At 46.9% G+C, this 23433-nt stretch overlaps 2 protein-coding genes across 4 annotated transcripts; both read left to right on the top strand.

Moving 5' to 3' along the window:
• The first annotated feature begins 761 nt into the window (after positions 1-761).
• Positions 762-3867, top strand: LOC309335306 (uracil nucleotide/cysteinyl leukotriene receptor-like). 2 transcript variants are annotated; one of them, XM_081850246.1, is made up of 2 exons: positions 762-1890; positions 2663-3867. In XM_081850246.1, the coding sequence occupies exon 2, from the start codon at positions 2663-2665 to the stop codon at positions 3689-3691; it is 1029 nt and encodes a 342-aa protein (XP_081706372.1). In that variant the 5' UTR covers positions 762-1890; the 3' UTR covers positions 3692-3867. The 2 variants fall into 2 exon arrangements, with proteins under 2 accessions (XP_081706372.1, XP_081706371.1); XM_081850245.1 differs by having other exon boundaries at positions 762-1793.
• A 4753-nt stretch (positions 3868-8620) lies between these two features.
• F12 (coagulation factor XII) lies at positions 8621-23315 on the top strand. Of its 2 annotated transcripts, XM_081850609.1 has the most exons (14): positions 8621-8740; positions 13305-13341; positions 14643-14745; positions 14933-15003; positions 15686-15793; positions 16241-16372; positions 18330-18434; positions 18862-19033; positions 19668-19768; positions 19852-20158; positions 20672-20808; positions 21420-21563; positions 22027-22175; positions 22898-23315. In XM_081850609.1, exons 1-14 carry the CDS (start codon positions 8672-8674, stop codon positions 23051-23053), a joined length of 1791 nt encoding a protein of 596 aa, XP_081706735.1. In that variant the 5' UTR covers positions 8621-8671; the 3' UTR covers positions 23054-23315. The 2 variants fall into 2 exon arrangements, with proteins under 2 accessions (XP_081706735.1, XP_081706736.1); XM_081850610.1 differs by lacking the exon at positions 18330-18434.
• The last annotated feature ends 118 nt before the right edge of the window (positions 23316-23433 follow it).

The following is a 23433-nucleotide window of genomic DNA, read 5'->3' on the forward strand; positions in this document are numbered from 1 at the left end:
CTGTTTCCCGGGGACAGTCCCCGGATTTACAAATCAGTCCCCATACAAAATCTACTGAAGTTGAAAAGTGTCCCCGGATTCATTGAAAAAAATATATATCTGGTAACCTTATTTTAAAGACTGAGATGCATCCAAGTATCTGCATGGTCACGCCATGTAGAGTCATGAGCTTCAGAGAATGAGACTTCTCAGGGATAAAAGTCAATGAACTATGGTGTTGTTTCATGCTCTGGCATAGCCAGAGCAGCAGGTGGCACTGCAGGAAAACAAAAAAGGCTGCTCCAAGTGGTTGGCATATCCTTTTCTTGGAACTCCAGAGCCTCCTGCCTTCTCTATGTTTAGTTCCCATGTATGCAGCTGGGATCAGCTGTTTGCTAACTATATGCTCAGCATTATTGGTCATGGCTTATCAGAGGCCCTGCAGAAGGGCTGATGTGGCAGGAACAGGAAGTATTTCCTTTTCAGACAAAGGTTCCTCTTGAGAGATAAAAACTTTTTTACAGAGGTGCTGGCAAAAAGGAAGATGATATGTGATTATTTTAATTCTTAAACAAAAGGCATCACTGAACAGGAGTACAGGGTGAGGCAAGGCAATATGATGAAGTATATTATACTACTAGGGAAACCAAAACGATGTTACAGTGCTGAACCCAAACTATATTTCTCTCTAGCATGGGTGTTAGCATGGGTGGAGCAGGAAGCAAAATGGGGCTTTTTGCCTTGGACTCACATTCCCCTCCTCCTTGAGAGATTTTCACGTTGATTATACATTCTGGTATCTGATCTGAGGGCTGGAGGAAATGTGGGCCAGCCAGGAAAGGGGTGAAGAGGCCATGCTCTTGCTTACGGAAGTGCTTGTCACACAGATAGCATGCTAGGGTCTGGGCAGAGCACTCTGGGAAGTGGTGCTTTTCCAGGGACTTGTCTAGCAGGACTTGTCACTTGGCTTCAACGTAGCCAGAAGTCACACACACAAGTCATGCGTACAAGCATGGTTTTATAAGAACAGAATTCAAAAGAACAGCTAACCACCAGGGCAGGCCCACCCATGAGGTGATGTGAGGTGATTGTTTCGGGCGGCAGGATTCACTGGGGCAACAAATCCCACTTTTGATATTTCTTCCCCCCTTGTTCCTGATGTAGATCTTCCCACACCCCTTCTTCCCTGGCAGGGAGAACAGGAGCCATTTTGGGTTCTGCTTCAGGTGCCAAAATGTCTTGGGCCAGCCCTGTTAACCACACAATTCTTTCCTCAAAAAGCCCACCCACAACTGGCCAGCACAGGAACCCATGCATATACTGTCACTTTGATAAAAAAGCAACCAATAAATTTAATTTATAAATAAAACAAACAAAATGCAAACATTGCACTAGTATCTTGCACACTGCTCAGTCTTGTGGATATTCTTTCTGATCTAATTTGCTGAATCCAGAAGATCAGAGGCCTTACTCTGTGTAAATATGGGTGAAGCTGAGTGTGAACATTAGAATGAACTCTAAAAAATGAAGGTCCAAGGCTCCAAGCTGAGTCTTAAGACAGCAGAGGCAACAGTATTCAAGGGCTAGACCAGGAGCATACTGCCACCCCTGACGTCATGAGCCTCATAACCATGGGCACCCAAAATAAAAATTAATTCTTAAACTGCGCAAGTCTAGGCCAAGAACAGGAAAAAAGGACAGGCTGATAGGGGCACCCACACTTTCCTTCCTGAGCAATTTCAACTACATCTCTCTCAAGTTCCACAGAACCACCAGAGGAGCAAGCATGTCTCTGGATGTCTGACACACAGAAGGTATGAATGACATAGATTTCTGGGGCTAGCCATATTTGGATTTTTGGTGTTCTGAACAGCAAATAACAGGACCGGCCCTACCATTAGGCAGAGTGAGGTAAGTGTTTTGGGTGGCAAATACTGGGAGGGAGTGGGGGGCACCCTACATTTGTTTCTCCTCAGCCTCCTGATCATACCCTTCTGTTGGAGCTGTGTTTGCCATTTGGTCTGTCCTGAGCCCCCGGAACTAGCCTGTTGCCCTCAAGTACAGTGCAGGATACTAACCCATTGTCCGTACTGAAATAAGACTTAATCACTAGTCCAGCTGACTTCCAAACATGGAATGTTGGGTGTATATTCTTGGCCTTTGCTCCAGGCAGCAAAATATATTGAGCCAGAGTTCCTGGGGCTGATGAGCAGCATGGGAGCAATAGCACTAGCAAAAAAGATTCCCTAGCACTCAGCACAAAGGGATACTGAACTCTGCAAAGGCCTAAAGTACCTACCCAGAAGTAGGATGTCAATGGGTTGTGTAGGAAGGAGGGCTGGAATATAGTTTGCTGGATGAGATGGAGGCTAAGGATGAGAGCAGCCAGAAGATATCCTTGAGGAGGACATCTAGGTCCCCCAATGGATCAGGTGATTCCCTTTTGAATCCTTGGGATGTGCAGATTCCTTAGAATGTCAGTCACTGAGGGTGTAGTGCTGCACACAGGGGCAAATGGTGCCCTTATCAAATAGCTGATCCCATCATCTTTCCCTTGGGACAGCACTGCCACATGTCTGAGTGTTCTCCAAGATGTAAACTTAGGGGCTTCCTGAAAGGGTTCCAAGAATAGCTGACACATGCAGGATTAATCTGACCCATGGATCTTCTCTTCGCTTTGCAGATGTGGGCAAATGGCACGAATCCCCTAGGTGAGGCCTTCCCTAACCATTCAGCCTCTTTGCAGTGTGCTGCTGAAGCCCAGTTCCAGCACCTGCTCCTGCCCATCACGTACAGCCTGGTTTGCGCCCTGAGCTTGGCCTCCAACACTGTAGCCTTGTGGAGCAGCTGGGCCACCCGGGCCCAGGCACCCCCGATCATGATTTTCACCTACAACCTCATTGTCATCGACCTGCTGTTTGCCCTGTCGCTGCCATTACAGGCTGTGTACCACGCCAGGCGCAACGACTGGCCCTTTGGCGAAGGCCTGTGCAAGGCCACCAACGCCCTCTTTCTGGCCAACATGTTCAGCTGTACGCTTTTCCTGGCCTGCATTTGCCTGGAGCGCTACCTGGCCGTCATCCACCCCATCCTCTACCTGCGCCTGCGGTGGCCCCTCTACCGTGTGCTGATCTCTATGGCTATCTGGTCCGTGGTAGGGATCGGGCTGCTGACCCTCTTCTCCAAGAGCACCGTGACCTATCGCTTCCCCAACGGGAATACAGCCTGCATGGAGCACTTCCCAGCTCGTGTCTGGAGCGAAGGCCTGGCCGCCATGGTTTTGGCCTCCTCAGTGCTGGGCTTCTTCCTGCCTTTCCTCACCATCGTCATCTGCTCCGTCGTGATTGCCCGGCGCATCGTGAACCTGAGACGTGGCTCAGCCCAAGGTTCTTTGCTGCGGAGGAACCCGCTGCATACCCTCCTGATGGTGACCACCCTGCTCACCGTCTGCTTCCTGCCCTTCCATATCATCCACATTCTGCACACACTGGGCCGGATTGGGGTTCTGCCTGCTCCGCAGCTGCTGCGCTTCACTTGTTCAGCCCAGCGGGCTGCCATGGCCCTGGCTAGCATCAACAGTGCTCTTGACCCTCTCGTTTACTACTTCAACATGAAGCCTGCCAACTGGAGGCTGCCCTGCTGTGGCGCAAGCAGCCAGAACCTCGTGGATGCAGGCAATCTTGCGGTAGAGGGCCTCAGGAGCATGAGCTAGCTGGAGGTCCTACCTAGGATCCACAGCATTGTCCAATTTCTTGTGGAGTGCTCAACACCAGCACCATCAGATGATATTGCCCATTGCCTTTTGAAGAACATCAACTAATAGAATGGCCTCCTGGTCTGAATAAGGCAAAAGGATAGAATAATCTTAATGACAAGACACCCTAAGCTGGTTGGGGGTTTTTTTTTGGGGGGGGTTCAGTGGCAGATGGTACAGTATGCCTGTAATTTGGATGTGGCTGTTCCAAGCCAAGTTATGGGGGAATGAGCCCAGACTGAAATAATAATAATAATAATAATAATAATAATAATAATAATACGGTAATAATAATATTTATTACTTATACCCTGCCCACTCTGGGCGGCTCCTAACAGAATATTAAAAACATGATAAAACATCAGACATCAATAACTTCCCTAAACAGGGCTGCCTTCAGATGAAACAGCATGTAATGGAGTTCATCAGGTCCTTGCAATATTTGTTTGGCTAAATTCCTGCTCAAAATCAGGAGGACCTGAGGTAGAAATAGGTAAGCCCTTCCGAGGCTGGTCTGGAAATTATATTGAGGTACAATTTGCTGGATTGTCCACTGGGACATGAAGAACCTTAGGGCAAACCTTAATCCCTGGGCACTGCTGTACATATGTGGTACATTCAAAGAAGCTGGGAGCCATAGGAAGTCACTCACCCCATGGTTCCCAGCTTTCCTTGAAACACTGTAAACAAGTAGCAACAGCTTGGCTCTCAGAAACCACTGTGGTATACCTGGCCCAAATGGAATTGTCCACCTCTGCAACCAATGTTTTTTTTTTTTTTTAAGAATATTTATTAACATTTCCAGAATAATACAAAAACAAAAGAAACACAAAAAATAACAAAAATACAAAAATACAAAATTGAAAACAATTAAAAACAAATACAATTTCCATTACTTATTTTCTATTAACTTGTTTCCCAGACCTCCTCTCACCTCCCCTTTTCGTATTCCAGTTCAAATTATTAGCTCAGCAAATCCTTATTGTAACTTATTATAACTTATTATAGCTTATTTCTCAGTCTTTACATTACAGCTGGTAACCACTTAATTTCTTTCTGTCCAACATCATTCTAACATCCATTAATTTTACAGTGCTTCTGCAAATAGTCTTTAAATTTCTTCCAGTTTTCTTCCGCCGACTCTCACCTCTGCAACCTATAGGGTTTGTCCTGACTGTGTTAAATTAGAAAACTTCTAAGTTTTCTCTGTGATTACTGTGAATGGATCTACAGCACTTTGTTTTGCCAAAAGTTACTTAGGCTGTGATCCTGTATTCACTGAAGAGTAAGCCCCATTGAAATTAATAGACTTAGTTTTTGGTAGACGGTTTTAAGATTGTACCATCGGGGTAGGAATTGGGGATTGAGCAAATGAACCTGATGACTGGATGTTTCTTGAATCAACAGTTCACCTGCAGGTCTGTTATGAGGAGGGGTTGGCAGATTTTGTGTAAGTATGAGAAACAGCAGATTTGAAGCTGGGGAGACAGAGGGAGTGGTGGCCTGGCAAACACCAGAAACTCTCTGATGTGGATGGGGAAACTTCTTCCTTATGTGAGTGCCTGTTTGTCTCCACTTATGTGCCACTTTTGTATTAGTAAATAAAGCTAATATTACAACGACAATAAAAGATTCCAGTGCTTTCTGCGTGGCTCTGGGGGCTTCTCACTACTTCGGAAAGTGGGGAGATGATAATGATACCAACAGGAGCCCCAAAGACACACCCTTACTTTGAACCTGCATACTACCACTTCCACTTTTGCATGTGCCCTCTTCTTGTTTTGCACACAAAATAGTCTGTCTTTCATTCATTCATTCATTCATTCATTCATTCATTCATTCTCACCTTTCCATACATAACATCTCAAAGGCTACAGTTCTGAACAGGTATACCTGCAAATCCTATGTGCAATTAAGATCCTGTGTGCAATTACTGAGAAGTAAATTCCACTGTTAGATAAATACAGAATTACAATTGCTTCAGTAGGCAGAAAAATAATTACCGTATTTTTCGCACCATAGGACGCACCGGACAATAGGACGCACCTTGTTTTAGAGGGGGGAGAACAAGGAAAAAAAATTCTTCTGCTCTCTGCCCAGCGCCCCTTCAGCGAAGCGGCAGGAAGCGCTGCGCAGAGAGTGGGAGAATTTTCCCCCTTTTGTTTTCCCGCTCTAAAACAAGGTGCCGTTTAAGGTGCGTTCAGGCGGCTACCTTGGAAGCTTGGAGAGCGAGAGGGGTCGGTGCGCACCGACCCCTCTCGCTTCCCAGGCTTCAGGTTCCTTTCGACCTGCTCTTTGGGGCTGGCGGGGGAAGCCCACCACCAGCCCCAAAGAGCAGGTCAGGGAGCAGCAGCCATAGGCGCGCGTCACCTCTCCAGCCGGGAGAGGGTCGTGGGGGGCTGCTTTAGCCCCGTGCGTGCTCTCCCGGCTGGAGAGGTGACGCGCGCACCTCTCCAGCCGGGAGAGTGCGCGCGGGGCTAAAGCAGCCCCCCACGACCCTCTCCCGGCTGGAGAGGTGACGCGCGCCTATGGCAGGAGCCTCCATAGCCGAGCGTGACCTCTCCAGCCGGGAGAGCGCGCGCGGGGCTAAAGCAGTCCCTCGCGACCCTCTCCCGGCTGGAGACGCGGGGCTGGGGCGGGGGAAGCCCGAGCTTCCCCCTCCCCCAGAACGGGACCCAGAGCCATGCCAAAGCTGCGCGCAGCTTTGGCATCGCTCTGGGAGCTTGCGGGGCTGGGGGAGGAGGAAGCCCTCCGCCAGCCTCCAAACCATGTCAGGAGACAGCGGGAGGGCGCGCTGCGCCTCTCCCGCTGTCTCCCGAGTTTGCGGGGCTGGCGACGGGGAGGAGCAGGCTTCTCCCCCCGCCAGCCTTCTAACCAAGTCGGGGGACAGCGGGATGGCGGCGTTCCGCCTCCCCGCTGTCCCCCGAGCTTGTGGGGCTGGCGGTGGGGCTCTCCTGAAGCCTGGAGAGCGAGAGGATTCGGTGCGCACCGACCCCTCTCGCTCTCCAACTTCAGCGAAAGCCTGCATTCGCACCATAGGACGCACACACATTTCCCCTTCATTTTTGGAGGGGAAAAAGTGCGTCCTATGGTGCGAAAAATACGGTAAGTGGACTGCCCAGAACCTCAGCAATTTCTAAGTGGCCCATTGGAGGAAGAGAAAAGTATGGGAACCACTGAACAAGAAAAATTAAAGACAATAAACTCCTACACAGCAGTGTAAACATGCCATATAATTTAAACTTTTTTTAAAAAAAAAGCTTGCATCCCATTCTGTGCAGGCCATGAGGGTGATTCATCCCATGTTTAGTAGCTGTGATGCTCTAAGGAGGTTCCTGCACCCTTGCACGCTCCATGATAGACGGCTATACAATAGATGGTGGTGTCCCTACGTATGTCTACTTAGAAGTAAACCTCAGTGAGTTTAATGGATCGTTCTGTATGCTTTTATAAGGTTATCGCCAAGCATCCCCTCATCCCCAGGGACTGGGTACTTTCAAAACAAATATGCAGCTCCAGCCAGATTGAGTAAATAATGAATAATCACCCACAGAAAGCTCACAGCTTTCGAGTCACTACAGATTTTGCATGAGCAGGGCAAAAGGAAGGATCAAAGGATCACATGTTCCTGACTATGTACCCTTGAAATATGCTGGATGAAGCTGGCTGTTTTGCTAAGTTACAAAACCAGGCGATCAGCTGAGAGCAAGACCCCAGTGGGAAGATGTTGCTGCTGCAAACAAGGCATCTGTGATGTTTAGTGGAAAGAGCTCAGAGGCTGGAGCCCTTGCTAACTGATTGCAGCACCACTGTTTGTATCCAAAACAGCTGCAGCCAGAGTGAACCTGTCAGACCTGTTCTCATTGCACTGCTTATTTTGTATTAAAGGCCCATCAAGTCTGAAAGGTAGCTAAAAGCCCATTATGCTTGGAAGATGGGGAAGTATGGCGAGTTCCTGTTCTTTCCCCCCAAATGTGCCCCACTCCCCACAAAATGCTCACTGTCCCTACAAAAGCATGATGTGAATGAAAGATCACCACAACAAACAAGTAGCTATTGAGCATCTTTTATATGAAAAGGCCAATCAACCTCTAGTATCCTCAATAATGCTCAGTTCTCACCAACAAGCCCTGCATGTGTTACTTTGGAGAGATCTGTAGAGATGCAAAGATTGCAAGAGAGAGAGGCTCTTGCTGTTCAAGTGGGGGTTTAATAAGAACTGAAGAATGTCCCCAAATGCTCTTTTAATGGGTTCAGGGCCATTCCTCTTTGCCTTCCTGATGCAACACCACCAACTGGTACTGCTCTTCTTTTAATAGATATTCTATTATATATGGTACTTTTGTATTTAATTGTTCTTGTAAACCGCTTTGGGATTCCTTCTGGTTCTGTGAAGTGATATATAAATCTACTAAACTAATTAGCCACAGAGGAGGAAACACATTCAGGCATGATATGGCTAGATGGGGTAAAGGCCAAGGAGAGAGTGAGCCAGATAAAATCTTTGGCCAATGTAACTTCCACAGTGATGTCCCCTTCAGTAACTGAAATTTCAGCAGACCCACTTGCAAGCTTTCCTTTGCAATAGTATGTTTTTCTCCACCCCACCCCTAGAAAAAAAGGGAATCAATTAATATTCTCACCATACTTGCCATCTGGTTTTTGTGCTGGCTGAAGAGATGTGGACACAGAAAACAGACACATGGGTCCGTTGGGGGGAGTCAAACCATTTTTTAATTTTCTGGCTCCCAGCCCTATCCTATTTTAGTCTAGTCTAGTCTAGTATAGTCTAGTGTTTGTTTCCATGCTACAATCCCTACACTGCTGATTAAATCCCACCCAAAGACCTTTGCTTTGAGCTGCATCGATCTGGGGCTGTTTGCTTTGCCTGAAGCAAAGGAACAAAGATCACCATTTTGTCCTTCCCTAGGTGCCGCCATGACATCCCTGCTGCTCCTGTTGCTGCTGCTGATCTTTGTGGTTCTTATTCCAGGGCAACCATTCTGGGTGAGACTCCTGGGGCATCCATTTAACACCCATTTGATTTCTCTTTCCTCCCCACCCCCTGGCTTTTTGCTTATGTCTCCCTCCTAGGCCCATGATAATTTATCCCCAAAATCTCATTCCCATTTTAACATTTCTACAGCTTGCCCAATAAGAGTGATAATACATTTGTCCCTGTGTCCCTATTTTCCAGGGACAGTCCCGGATTTACAGAGGCCACCCCGGTTTCTGATTTGATCTCATAATGTCCCACTCTTCCTTAGGATGTCCCTATTTTCATCAGAAAAAATGCTGGAGGGTATGGTAGGGTGTCTCTTTTTTCATTAGCAAAATGTTGGAGGGTATGGAGTTATCCAACACCAGAGCCATCAGAAGGCAGTCCTGTATAGGGAATTTTTTAAAAATCTAATGTTGCATTATGTTTTTATATGTGTTGGAAGCCACACAGAATGGCTGGGGTAATTCAGTCAGAGGGATGGGGGTATGAATAGTAAAATGATGATGGAATAGGACGTCCCAATTTTCATCAGAGAAATGTTGGAGGGTATGTGAGGGCCTCCAGCAAGGAAGCGAAGCAGGAGGTAGTCTTGGTTGGTAAACTATTCAGGGTGAGATAGGCTTCAGGAAGGGCCCAGTCATGGAGGCCAATGTGCAGTGCTAGCACCCCACCACCACCTCAGACCCATCCTAATAGTTTGGGCCTAACCCTCTGCATTTGTGGGGCTTGTGAGTTGCCACTGTCTGGACTAAGATGCAAATGCCTAGGCAACTCAAGCACGGTGTGGGGAAGGAACTGTGATGCCTGATTCATTTCAGTGGCTTTTCTGGTGTATTGCTTTATTACACAACGAGTGCATAGCTGCTTCTCAATTGTTCCAGGGAACCCCACATGCCCACCGGGTAGGAACTCTGCTTCCTCAGCACTCAGACCATTGTATCTTGTTGAGTGGGATATGTGGTTCACCCACCCACTGCTTGAAGTCAATTTGCGAAACCATGGGAGCTCTGTGGGTTAGTGGCAAGCAACATATTCCATTCCCTTCCCAATGCCTGCGCAAAATGATGTGAAAGATTTTAAGAGCTTCATGTTTATTTTTCTGGCTTTAGAGGACGAGCAGTCCCCCTTTACTGCTCCCAAGGGAGTCCCAGTGTAGCCATGGGGGTGAAGGACCACACATATCTGCTATTTGGGTCCCTGAAGCACAGATTCACACAAAGCGGCAAAACGCTCTTGCAGGTTATTAACAGGATTTTTATTTGAAGTGCATATGCAGAACAAAGGCACAGGGCAATCAGTACGCAACCTGTACACAGTAGTCAGGGTGCGCCCCTTTATATAGATTTGCAAAATAGAATACCACCTGATCTCTTGTAAGTCACCTGATTTCTGGGAAATCGAAACTTATAATAAGTTCCTATATTACCATATAAGGTCTTGGTCTTCTCTCCCTGCTTCCTGCAACCTCCCTCATCCTGGTGTGACAATAAATCCTTGTTCTTGATCTCTATCTGCCCAGGCTAGACATTCTAACGAGGGGCCCATTTGCAATGTAACATTTAAGCATGTCCTACAATAATATAACAATTATATTGTAATATGCTCCTTCAGGGGGAGAGGAAATCTCCCCTATGCGCCCCCCAACCCCCAACCCCTAAAATCTGGGAAACTTGTGCAAGGCTGCTTCCTCCCTCACAGAATTGCCCAGTAGCGTAGCGTGGGGGGTGCAGGGGGGGCCAGCCGCACCGGGCGCAACATCTGGGGGTTAGGGTTAGGGGGCGCAAATCCACGGGTTAGGGGGTGCAAATTACTTGCCTTGCCCCGGGTGCTGACAATCCACGCTACGCCACTGGAACTGCCTCAGCCATTTTTGCACTACCTCCTCCCCCCAAAATGTATACATAGGGTATGTGTTTCCTTCTACACAGGAAACATGTCTATTGTGCCATTTAAAACAGAAAGCAGCTGACAAGCCGTCCTTCAGGGTTGCTGCAACCCCCCATCTCACACATGCTTTATGGTGCATACTCATAAGAGTGAGAGGGCTCCCAGTCACTCCTGTCATCCCTCCTGTGGGCTGTGTGTGTATCAATACATCAGGGTAACCAATGCTGATTCCACCTCCCAGCATTCCTAGCAAGCGAGGCAAATGGTTAGGGATGCTGGGAATTGTACCTGCAAGCAACATGCTGGCAACCCAGATGCATACATTATGTAAGACTAGAAGCCATTCCTTTTGCCTTCATTCCCATTCCACCTTCAAGTTACCATTTCGTCATGGGTCTCGGCCCTCAGCTGGAAGGAAGAGGAAATTTCCCACCACCTTGTAATATTACAATTGGCTGTGCACGAGTTTTAAATTCCCTCCCCGACCCTCTCTCTCACACTCAACTTTTATACCTCCAGTTTACAGGCATCCCTAAGGATTTTAAGACAAATTTTACTTATTTGCTAAGGCATGACAGCTTCCAAAACAATGACACAATCAGTCAAAACACACTGAAAATTTAAAAATGCAGAATAAGTATGAAAACTAAGGCTTCATTTGAATTGATTAACTGATTAAATAACTTTAAAAAAATAAAACAAATTATTTTCTAAGCACAAGTCCTTATAAAAGCTGCATATGGCAAGCACCCCACCTTTCATACACAGGAGAAGATACCCGTATTTTTCGCACCATTGGACGCACTTTTTTACTCTTAAAAAGTAAGGGGAAATGTCTGTGCATCCTATGGAGCGAATGTGTGGTCCCTGGAGCCAAATTGCCGGAGTGCGGCACACTCTTGGACTGGTCTTTGGTAGTGGTGGTGGAGCCACGCTCATCTACCGGCAGCCTCGGCTTCCCCCTGCAGCCCCGGGAAGCTTTGGAGCAACGGGAGGGCTGTGCGCCCATCCCCCACGCTTCTGGGCTGTTGAATGGGGGAGGTGGTGGGAAGCTTTGGAGCAACGGGAAGGCTGTGCACCCATGCCCCACGCTCCAGGGCTGCTGAATGAGGAGAGGAGGGGGACCAAGAAGCTGGATGAAGGGAGATGAGGTACCATAGGTTGCCGTGAGTGGAGAGTCATGGTAGAGGGCAAAGGAGAGGGAGCAGTGAAGGGGAGAAATTGTAGACGTCACCTGAGGAGTTTGGGTGAAAGGGATGGGGAGGAGGAGGCTGGAAAAGGGGACTGTTCTGCTTGGGGGGGGGGGAGAAAAAAGTGGGGAAAAGGAAAGCCTCCCAAGCCTGCCGCTGAGAAGCTCTGCTTGGCTGTTTCTTGACTGTAATTCAAGTAAAGGGAATGTTTGCGAGCAGCTGGCAGGCTGTTCGCTGAGAGAGGGGAGGAAGAGGATTGAGAGGAAAAATGTGGCATTAGCCATGCTTTGGATGGATACGAAGATGGTATTTTACATGAAGATAGCAAAGAAAGTGATGTCAGTGATTGTGAGCAACTGAGCTTCATAAATTCTGACTTTAGCAGTGATGAGTTATTGGGGTTCACAGAAGACTAGAAGAGTACTCAAACCTTAAAGTCTCTCTTCATTTGTTAATGACAGTGATGATGGTTCTTAATGCCATTGTTGACTGCTGTTCACTTTACATGGCTGTAATGTGATACTGATATACCGGTTGTTTATTAAATACAGTAGTTTATACAACATTTGATTCAGAATATCCTTGTTTTCCTCCTCTAAAAACTAGATGCGCCCTATGGTCGGGTGTGTCCAATGGAGTGAAAAATACGGTACCTTTCCTAAGACGATGCTTCTTACAAAACACATGAATATAATCTAAAAACAAAAAAGTGGAAGCTTTTGGCTTCAGAGCCATGATTCATATATAAATTTAGGCTATAAACACTTAGCTGGGATTAAGTTGCACTGACCTCTGGGGCTTACTTCTGAATAGACCTATCAAGCACCTCACTGTTAATTGATTAATCAACTAACCCAAAATTATGATGAATAAACAGAGATTTCTTTAATCAGATGACTGCTCTGATTAAACAAACAAAATACGGGCCAGTCGTGTCTGACTCTAGGGTTGCGTGCTCATCTTGCTCTAGAGGCCGTGAGCCAGCGCCGTCCGAAGACACTTCCGGGTCACGTGGCCAGTGTGATGAAGCTGCAGCTGGCGAGCCAGCACCAGCGCAGCACATGGAAACGCCGTTTACCTTCCCGCTATAAAGCGGTACCTATTTATCTACTTGCACTTAAGAGTGCTTTCGAACTGCTAGGTGGGCAGGAGCTGGGACCGAAAATTACAAAAATTACAAATCACAAATAAAATACATTAAAAGGGTAGCCTGCCTCTCACACTATCCCTTTACATTTTAGAGGTGTTGTAGAATGGAAAAGGACAGATAATTTATAAATTATTTATATTACTTTCAAAAATGGTCTAAAAGCTTTCAAGGATGCATATGCTATACAGAATATATGTATATGTAGAATAGAGAGGCTCACTTGAGCCTTCTGGGGCCAGTTGAATGCAAGCCCCAAAAGGGCCTTTGAGGTGTTTATGTCCCAGAACAGAAAATGGTATGTTTAAACTATGCTGCAACACATCTGTTTTCTTTTCCGGGTAGGATCTGCATGGCCGGCCATTTAGGAGGATGCATGAAGGTGAGTTTCAACTTTGTGCTTGTGCCAGTGAAAGGAACAGTAGCCACAACATGAGCTATACTTTCCAAGCACATTCAAAGCATTCCCTGCCCCCAAGAATAGTGGAACTTTAGTATGTTAAGGACACTTGGTTGTAGCTCTGTGAGATCCCAGGATTAATTTTATGTGGTTTTTTTCTTTAAAAATGTTTAGGGGTACTCTCATTTTGACTCAAGAAAATCACCATTTTATAGTTCAAATTGGGGGAAATAAATACAGTAAATGGACAAAAGTACAAAGATTCACAAAATGTTTAGGGATATGTGTCCCCCCTGCATCCCCCCAGAAAAAGCACTGTTTTTATGTGTTTTGAATGTGCTGTAAAAGTATGCTGTGTACACAGCCTAGGATTCCAAGATTGGGATCCTACGGTCCTATCCAGATCACCAAAGAAAGGAGGCATTATCCCCTCTCTCCCTGCCTTCTATTGTGAGGTGAAAGACTATTGCACTACTTAAGTGCAAAGTAGTTCAATAGTCTTTCACCTCGCAATAGAAGTGAAGGAATGGGAGGCTGGTTTCAGGATTAATAACCATGCCTGGGATGGAAGAGAATTGGTTATTTCCCTGCAACAGAAGTGCTCATTTGAGGAAAGAAGCCTATGTCCATGGCACAATTGCATGAAAAGCGTAGGTGTCTTCTATCAGCTTAGAAGGCACATGGATGTGACCAGAAGCAGGGGCAACTCCCGCCAGGTGGCCAGGCAGGACAGAAGTGTGATTTGCCAGCATTTATATTATTGCACACCACCTCAATCTCCAAGTGGTGCAAGAGCTCAGGGATCCCAGGGTTCGTGTTTCCTTTTGGGAGTGAGGCACAGCAGGGACAGTGCCGCCTTTATGATACATGGTTTATTTACACATATATACAACCTGAGCCTACAATGGAGGGGTTCATAACATCAACACCCAAAAGGGTCTTGTTTCTCCCACAGTCGCAGCCTTGGATTCAAACAGAAAGTAAACATGGCTCTGAAGCATTCCTCTGACTTTCTCTCCAACTTATGCTTTACCTCTCAGTCACATCGCTGCAAAACTCAGCCTTTGGCCACCTTGCCATCTTACACAGAGACGCTTTTCCTTTGTTCTCTTAATGGTCCACCCAGGTAATCACCTCAACACAGGAAGTCAGCCTGACTTATAATTTAACAATTGCTGGTTCCAGGGGTTAGAAGGGTCTCCGCTCCCCCCATCCAAACTCATAACAATATTTCTGAGCCTGTATCCTCAGTGGAAGCAGCCCATTTATTTTTTGCCTTGCAGAGACAGACCTCAGTGAGCACGAGCCCTGCCATTTCCCTTTCCGCTTCCAACGTGAAATGCACCATTCTTGCATCGCGAGTCATTCCATATTTCATAAGCACTGGTAAGCTTCTCTTCTTCACGAGAAAGAGTCATATGGGGAGTACAAACAGTAGAACACGCTAGGGAAATGGGGACGGCGGACTTTGAGGTGATATGTGGGGAAAGGCATGATAGCCTGCAGCTTCCTGCTTTGGATTAGGCCCAGCTTCTAGGTTTTCCTTCCATGACTCAAAACGTTTCTCCATCAGGTGTGCCACCACAGAGAACTACGACCGAGATGGGAAATGGAGGTACTGTGGGAAAGAGGAGAGGCCAAGAGGTGAGTCGGTAGGGGGAAGTGGGAATGAAAGAATCCGTTCGAACCACAGCAGGCAGTGAGGGGAGAAGCTTCACCAGGGTGTGCAAGTGCCCCCACCCCCGGTTGTTTAGCCTAAAGTGATGCTGGTCCTCAAGAAAGCAAGAAATAAATTTGTACAGCCTCCAGCGCTGCCAGTCTTTACAACCAGCAGCATGCAGCACCCAGGCCTTACTCCAATATCCATGTAGCTCACAGGTTGAAAAGCTCAGGCCCACTGGCCAAACACAGAATTATTCTCAGGCCTCAGGGCTCTTCCTGGGCTAAGCCACACCTGCTCTCCCTAAGACAAACCCCTTCACACTCTGTGTTTTTGCCTGGCTTAAATGTGCCCTTGAACTCCAAGAACGCCTCTTGCTTGTCTGGATGGAGGATAGCGAGGGGTGTGTGAATGTGTGTAGAAATCAACCTACTATACTAAGGGCAAAATTCATTTGTTCCAGCCACTTTTCCCACTCACCATTGGCATGTGACCTTCAGAGAATCACAGAATTATAGAATTGGCAGGGACCCTGAGGATCATCTAGTTCAACCCTCTGAAGAGAACATAACTCTTGGACTGAAAAAAATTATCTATCCCCGACATAGCCCAAAGCCTGAGACTTCCAGCCATTACTGACTATTGGATTTATTTATTTTTTGGCAGGACACTGTGACCCTAACCCATGCCAGAACGGTGGGGACTGTGAAGCTAGGCGAATGGGATTCCATTGTATCTGTGCAGCTGGCTTCCATGGGAAACACTGTGAGAAAGGTATCTGAGGCTGGTTCCTGGAACTATAGCACATGGAGACCTGGCCTTGGATATCTGCCCTCTCTCCCCGGCACCCTGGTCAACTTAAAAAGGTCTTTACTCTGGGGCAAACCTGATCTTATGTCTTCTGCCTGAGACTGAGAACCGGCAGCACATCAATCAACATGGCTGATAGTCATGCCTCCATTATGAAAGGGGCTGGTGGACCTCCAGAACCTCACAGTGTTAGGTTGGGTAGCTCTTTTTATTCCTGGTACATAAAAACTCAGTATGGAGATTATTAAGGACCATGACATCATATTGGCACATATGGTGACCTGGCTGTTTTCACACCCCATGAATCAACCTTTGCCAACTTGATGCCCTTCAGATGTTTTGAACCACAGCTCCTATCAGTCCCAGTCAACTGTGCTCTGGTCCATATCATCCCATCACTTTATTTTTCAGAAGACTGCTTTGGAACTAAAGGACTGCTGCACATTGGCAGGAAGGACACCTGGGTGCGGCACCGGCCTACTGGACCAGAGGAGTGTCATTGCGCAAGGAAGAAGCTTGTCTGCAAGCCCATGCATGCAAAGGGTCAGAGCTGAGCAGAAGTTGACATAAAGTGGGGATGGGTGGGTGGGGCAAAACAAGGCAGACAGGTGGGATAAGACTACCCTGTGTGGTCACTACATTGCCTGGGCTTCATTTGAAATAACTACAGTATTAACAAAGGTAATAGTTTCTAATTCACTTCCCCGACAAAGACAACACAAAGTGTAATCACTGAGTATCGCTCACTATATCATATCTAGATTTCTGATTTTTCACTGGATAAAATTAAGCATTGCACACAAGTGCATGTAACAAATCTTCAATAATTAAAAACCAAACGAAACCAGAAAAGCTGCTTGTGGAAACTTTGATTTGGAGTGGGGGGGGGGTTGCAGGGAGATGCATAAACTTTTCTTTGCCTGCCTGTTATTTTTCTGTCCCAGGGGCTCCGGGAGCACCTTTTCCTTTAGAAAAATAAAAAAAGGCTGCTAGCATTTTGTTACATGCATCTGTATGTAATGTTTAGTTAGGTACTTTGTATTCCAGTGATGCTGCATCTAAAAGGCTTGAGAAGAAGTCTTTTCATGCCCTTCCTTGGCTGAACCTCATCAAAACAAAATATAAACTCCTCCAAGAAGGTATATTTGTATTGTTGTAATGAAGGTTCTTACTCCAATATCCTCATCATCCCTAGAGCCTGTAATATAGTAATGGTACATGAGATGGATCCAGTCTATGTTAAGAGTGCATTCCTATATATGCCTACACAGATGTAATTTTCATTGATTTCCAGTGAGGCTTACTTCCCAGGAAAGTTGGTACAGGACTGCAACCTTGGTTGAACTTAGGTTCCATTGAAATCAATAGAATGAATGACGGTTGACTATTTGCCAATGGATTTCAATGGGAACTAAGTTCAACTAACATGTTCTGGCTCCAACCCATAAAGATCATAGTCCTGCATTTTAAGCCCAACACAATATGTATTATTTTAATCAAAACACAATTTTAAAGAAATCATAACACATTAGAGCCATGGCTCACAGGGAATTTATACCAGAGACTGTTTTCAATGCGAGACTTGAGTCTGAGGGCTCATCCATGCCTCCTCTGGTCCTGCTGCTTCCCTCCCCCCAAAATTCCACTCTTTAGAAAAACATGTTCCCTCCTGCCTCTGTGACTATAAAAGCTGCTTGATATTCATATCTCTACCACTGAATCCTTTCACAGCTTGGAAATAAGCAGTGTCTCATGCTAACATCTGCAGATGAAACAACTTTTAAAGGCATGGACAGAAGCAGAGGCCAGTCATTAGACCTGGAACGTTAAAACTAAAACAAATGTGCCGTATGGATGGCCCAAACCAAAGCCAACTCCCATGCATCTGGAATTAGGAAGAATGGCTTCTGGGGACCCAGCAATGCTGGTGCCTGCATTATAGGTGGTGGACTTGTCTCATAATGCACAAGGCAAAGATGAAAGATGGGCATAGAGAGGTAATCTTGTCATGACAGAGCACAAGGAATGCAGCTGTCACACTGTATATGGAACGAGGAGAGATAGGATTATTCCTTAGTTGATGGGTCAGCAGGTCAAAAACATCATAGCAGGGAAGGGAAGGAGTAGGCAGTTAAGCAGATACTAGATTGATGGAGTCTCAACTGCACTGTTAATTCTTGAGCCAGACCTTGCTCTCAGTTGTCTCTGAGGGTCAATAGCTCATCGGCAGAGCAGATGCATTGTATGCAGAGGGTTCCAGGTTCAATCCCTGGCGTTGTTGTTGTTCAGTCGTTTAGTTTGGTCCGACTCTTTGTGACCCCATGGACCAGAGCACGCCAGGCACTCCAGTCTGATATAAAAGATCCCTGCTTAAAGAGCCTAGACTGGTGCTGCTGCCAGTCAGAGCAGAGTAAGGCAATACTGGGCTACATGGGGCAAAACAGTCTGACCTCATACAAGGCAACTTCCTGTGATCTATATCACTTTCTCTGACCCACAGCATGCGCAACAAACACTTGTATGAATGGAGGCCGCTGCCTAGAAGTGAAGCACGGCTCGGTGTGCAGCTGCCCTGAAGGGTTTTCTGGCCCACTGTGCGATATAGGTATGTCACACTTACAAATCTTACAGTTGTAAGTGGTTTACAACAGAATAAAATGCACCATGAATACCATATTAAAAATAGTAAAGTAGGAAAATATATCAATTTGCATGTATGCATGTTTAAAACTGCCCAGCTTTGAAAACCAGTGTTGGCTAATGAAATGGAAAATGGGAACTGCTGCTGTTGGCAAAAAAATAATAAAAAGATGTAAAGTTACTTCAGTCACATACTTAATGTCCTATTCTTCAATTCTGAACATTGTATCTGGCCCCTGAACTGAAGCATAGATTCCTCACCCCTGATGCAACAGTGAGAAGGGGCTGTTCTCTTTGGAGAGGGTAGACAGGGGCATAAAAATATTACCTTATTCAAGGCCTAACCTTTTTTTCCAAAGCACCTGAGGGTCCCTAGTCTTTTTATTCCCTAGAGCACACTCAGACCTGCTACAGAGAGAATGGGCGGCTATACCGAGGCATGGCCCACTACACTGTCTCAGGGGCACCGTGCCTCCCCTGGGACTCCCCACTCCTGTTAAATGAGTTCTCCAGCAGTATGAACAACTCATCCATCTTTGGCCTGGGGCCACACGCCTTTTGCAGGTGAGATATATTTTAGCATGGGAAATAGGGATGCTTGTGACAGAACACAGGAAAAGTTAGTGAGAGGCAGCACCGGCTCTATCAATTGACAAAGTAAGGCAGCTGCCTCAGGCAGCAGATGTTGGGGGTGGGAGTCAGGGAGTGGTGGCATGGGATTGAAGGACAGAGTAGTCTGTGCCACATACAGTCTGCCCTGTGCCTCCTACACTATGCTGAACCCCTTAGGTGCAGCAGCAGATACTGTCCTGTTGTAAGCGCTGAAGTATAATTCAGCAGCTGTGATTCCAGATGGCTTTTGGAAGTGGGAGAGGAGCACCATATTGGCTTTTGCCTCAGGCAGCAAAATGCCTTGGTCTGGCACTAGTTCAGAGGGCATCTGGGGGAAAGTGTCCAGGTATGGAAAGGGCCACAACTAACATCCAAGGAGTAGAGCAGATGAAAGGAAATTGAAATGCTGGGGGGTGAGGTGAGGTAAAGGAATGCAGCTGGCACATGGACAGGGGACAGATGGGAGATACACACAATAAAATTATTATTATTATTATTATTATTATTATTATTATTATTATTATTAAAGCAAGGTTGCTGAGCATTGCCCTTGCTTAAGAGAGGACTGGGCCTTTTCTTTGTGCAGAAACCCAGATGGTGACAGCCGCCCATGGTGTTATGTGCTGCGCAATATGCAGCTCAGCTGGGAATTCTGCAATATCACCAGCTGCCATCCCCAATATACAGGTGAGGCATACCATTTGCTCTGGAAGAAATGGCGTGTGTGGCTGAACCTGACATGAATGAGAGCTAAACTGTTTTCTCCCCAGATACTATGGCACCAACGGCAGTAGTACCTCTGGCATCTTTGGAAAGAGAGTCAATGGCTCCGAAGAAGCCTGAGAGCATCAGGCCAACAGCTGGACCAAGCCAAACTGTCCCCATCCCAGCTCCAGTGTGTGGGCTGCGCTTTCCCAAGACCACCACCTCCTCACGCAGTCGTGTAGTGAGAGGCATGGTGGCACTTCGTGGCTCCCACCCCTACATGGCTGCCATCTACATAGGGGATCAGTTCTGTGGAGGAAGCCTCATTGCTTCCTGCTGGGTCCTAACAGCTGCACACTGCCTAGAGTTCAGGTAAGTCTTACCATCCACCCCAAAGTCCACTGACACTGGGCTGCATCCAGGCTACTTGAACATAGTGCACAATGAAATCAGTGAAAGTTAGGTTGTGGCTAGCTTGCCCCACTGAGGTACATTAGGCCAGAGTTTGGAATGATGGTAGAAATCCTTATCAGCTTGATGGAGATGACAGACATGTTAATTTATTGATGGTCACTTGTTAAAGCTCTCTCCCCCCACTGCATCCCATGTTATGTGGCCCAATCCTATGCCTGTTCAATGAGACATGTCTCACTAAGTTCAGTGAGATATACTACCAAGTTAATGTGCATAGGATTGTTGGGAAACCTGCGTCCCTCCACATGTTGTTTGACCACCACTTTCATCCTCCCTGGCCGTTGGACATGCTGGCTGGAGCTGATAGGAATTGGGAGTCCAACAACATCTGGAGAAAACCATGTTGGCTACACCAAAATCTGGAGAATCCTGTTCTGAAAGACTCTGCTGACCACAGATCTTTTACCACAGGCCAGATGTTTCCAAGATTTCAGTGGTGCTGGGCCAGACCCAATACAACAGAAGCACAGATGGCTCCGTGAAGTTCCAAGTACAGAATTATCTACTGCATGAGCATTATTCTGAGATCACCAAACGCCATGACATTGGTGAGAGCCTCTTTTTTATGTCCTGCACCCCCTCACCACCACAAGGTAGCCGGACTTGCCTGAGCCCTCATTGGCCACAACAACCAGTCCAATCTCCTTAGCCCAAGTTGCTCATGAAACATTTTGGGGGCTCTATACGACATTCAACCTCACCAAGACCCACCCAGAAGAGCCCCTAGTTAGTCTTTCCAGACTTGTGTGTATCTCTCAAGGACATGAACTGCAAGGCCCTAATCTGGTGCTGGGGGACCTGAGGCCCTCCAAATGTTGTTGGACTCCATCTCCCATCATCCCTGAGCATTGGCTGGAGCTGGTGGGAGTTGGGAGCCCAGCAATATTTGAAAGGCCACAGGTTGACCATTTCTGCCATGATCCATGCCATGCTGCCCCAGGAGGGAGTGGAAAATGTGATATTGGATTATGGTGGGCCAGGAGTCTGCTCACCTGCCCTGTTGGTGGGACTCTTCATTCTAAGTTTCTTTTCCCAGCCCCAGTCCAGAGTCAATCAAGGAAGACAAGGCTTTCATCCACTCCTACTTGTCTGCCCGCCCACCCATGCAAACCTCATCCCTGAGCCCCAATTCTAACCTGCTCTCTTGTACTCTCCCCAGCACTGGTGCGATTGAAGGAGAAGACGCCAGGACACTGTGCTGAGTTGTCACACTCCATCTTGCCAGTGTGCCTACCAAATTCAACAGAGACATTTGACACCAGCAAGCCATGCCAGATCGCAGGATGGGGACATATGTATGAAGGTGAGAAGGGAGTGGTTAGATGAAGACCTGAAGTTTAAGCAGGCCTTATTATCCTTCCCTTAAACATCCACGCCTGCTGGCTGGCCACCTGTTCCCACAGAGAGGGAGGGCATGATGCTGTCTCATATTCTTCCCTGCCCCTCCCTTATCAGCCATTTTTGAAATCCCCACTCATGTTGGAGGAGGATAAACAAGGTGCCAGATGGTGCCTACAATTCCTTAGCATCTTTTGCATCTTGATCTACCATATTGAGCAGGGTTTTTTTCACTGATCAGCAAAGGCAGCCCACAGCTAAACTCTTCCTTACAAGAGGGATTGTTTGGGATTGTCAGTGGATTGTTTGGGATTGTCAGCGGACTCGTGAGGTCTCAGGATGCCCAGTTTTTTCAATGGCCACAAGGCCAAACTTGGATTGTGCGTTCGGATGGATTGGTTCACTGGGGTCCTCTTCTTTCCCTGCAGGAGCCGACAAACTCTCTGTGTACCTGCAGGAGGCAGATATGCCTATCATTCCTCATGAGCAGTGTCGTTCTGAAGAGGTCCATGGGACCCACATTGCAGAAGACATGTTGTGTGCTGGGTACATGGATGGAAGAGCTGATGCTTGTCAGGTGAGACTATTTTGAATTACCGGCAGCACAGGGAGATCTCTGGCACACAGAACAGAGCAGGCTTTGTGGTGGAGACAAGCATTCATGTTTACAAATTCATTCATTTATTGCATTTATATCCCACCCATAGAAGCCAACTCCTAGGGGCCAAGGTCCCTTTACACCCCCCCCCATAAAATATTTGAGGAGGCATTGCCATTCAAAAGGTGTGCGTGCGCAGCATCCTGTGATTGATTATGCAGGGTGGGGCATGTACCACTGATCCCACCTTTTTCTCCAAGGAGTTCAAAGTGGCATACATCAGAAGGCAGATACCGGCCCATTAGGCTAGGAGCCAGTGTGAAGGCTAAAACCTTGAATTTATGTTCTGTTCCTCCTACCCCCATGCTCTTCCTATGCTCTGCTATTAATCTCTGTACCTTCCCTGTATGAAGTGCCAGAGGCATTTGTAACAAGATCGGACTCCCTTGGAAGGTGGTGGACTCTCCTTCCTTGGAGTTTTTTAAGCAGAGAGTGAATGGTCATCTGTCACGGATGTTTCAGCTGAGATTCCTGCATCGCAACAGTTGGACGGATGAGCCTTGTGGTCCCTTCTAACTCTACAATTCTATGATTCTATTATTCTAAGTGTTGATCTCAATAACAAAACGTGAAGTGGGATGGGGATGGGTTTGATTCTGGACTCTGCCTGTGTATTCACACTCCTGCTTTCTGTGTTGCAGGGAGATTCTGGTGGACCCCTGGTGTGTGATGAGCAAGGCAAGGCCACGCTATATGGCATCATCAGCTGGGGCACAGGCTGTGCGCTGGAGAACAAGCCTGGGGTCTATACCAGAGTCACTCACTATCTTGACTGGATCCAAAACCACATGCGTTAGCAAGCCTGAGATGGTAGTTTCACAAAGCCAAAACCTATGCCTTTTGTGGGGGTGGGGGGATGGATGGGGGTACAGTGTCTTTCTCTGCAGCTATTGATCTGCTCTGTGTATGTGTGTAAGTGTGTGTGTGTGTGTGTGTGTGTGTGTGTGTGTGTGTGCAAGTCTGCTAGACTAGACAGTGAGTATTTCAGAGATATTTTTTTTAAAGTCAGATATGTCTGTGTCATTTACCCACCATAAAATAAATCAAATTTCCAACAAAGGGAAATTGTCAATTGTCCAATATGGGCACTATCATTTCTGAGGAAATGCTACCTGGGATTTTAGTGCTACCTGACATTGATTGGTCTAGCTGATTACCCCTCATCTCCACTAAGACT

The sequence above is a fragment of the Podarcis erhardii genome (assembly GCF_964252035.2).
Source record: "Podarcis erhardii genome assembly, chromosome: 2".
NCBI lineage: Eukaryota > Metazoa > Chordata > Lepidosauria > Squamata > Lacertidae > Podarcis > Podarcis erhardii.

Excerpts from the sequence above, each read along its gene's own strand:
- F12 (XM_081850609.1), top strand. The coding sequence starts at position 8,672 with ATGACATCCCTGCTGCTCCTGTTGCTGCTGCTGATCTTTGTGGTTCTT. Across the intron at positions 8,741-13,304 it reads TTCCAGGGCAACCATTCTGG|GATCTGCATGGCCGGCCATT; the intron begins GTGAGACTCCTG and ends TTTTCCGGGTAG. Across the intron at positions 21,564-22,026 it reads ATGGGGACATATGTATGAAG|GAGCCGACAAACTCTCTGTG; the intron begins GTGAGAAGGGAG and ends CTTTCCCTGCAG.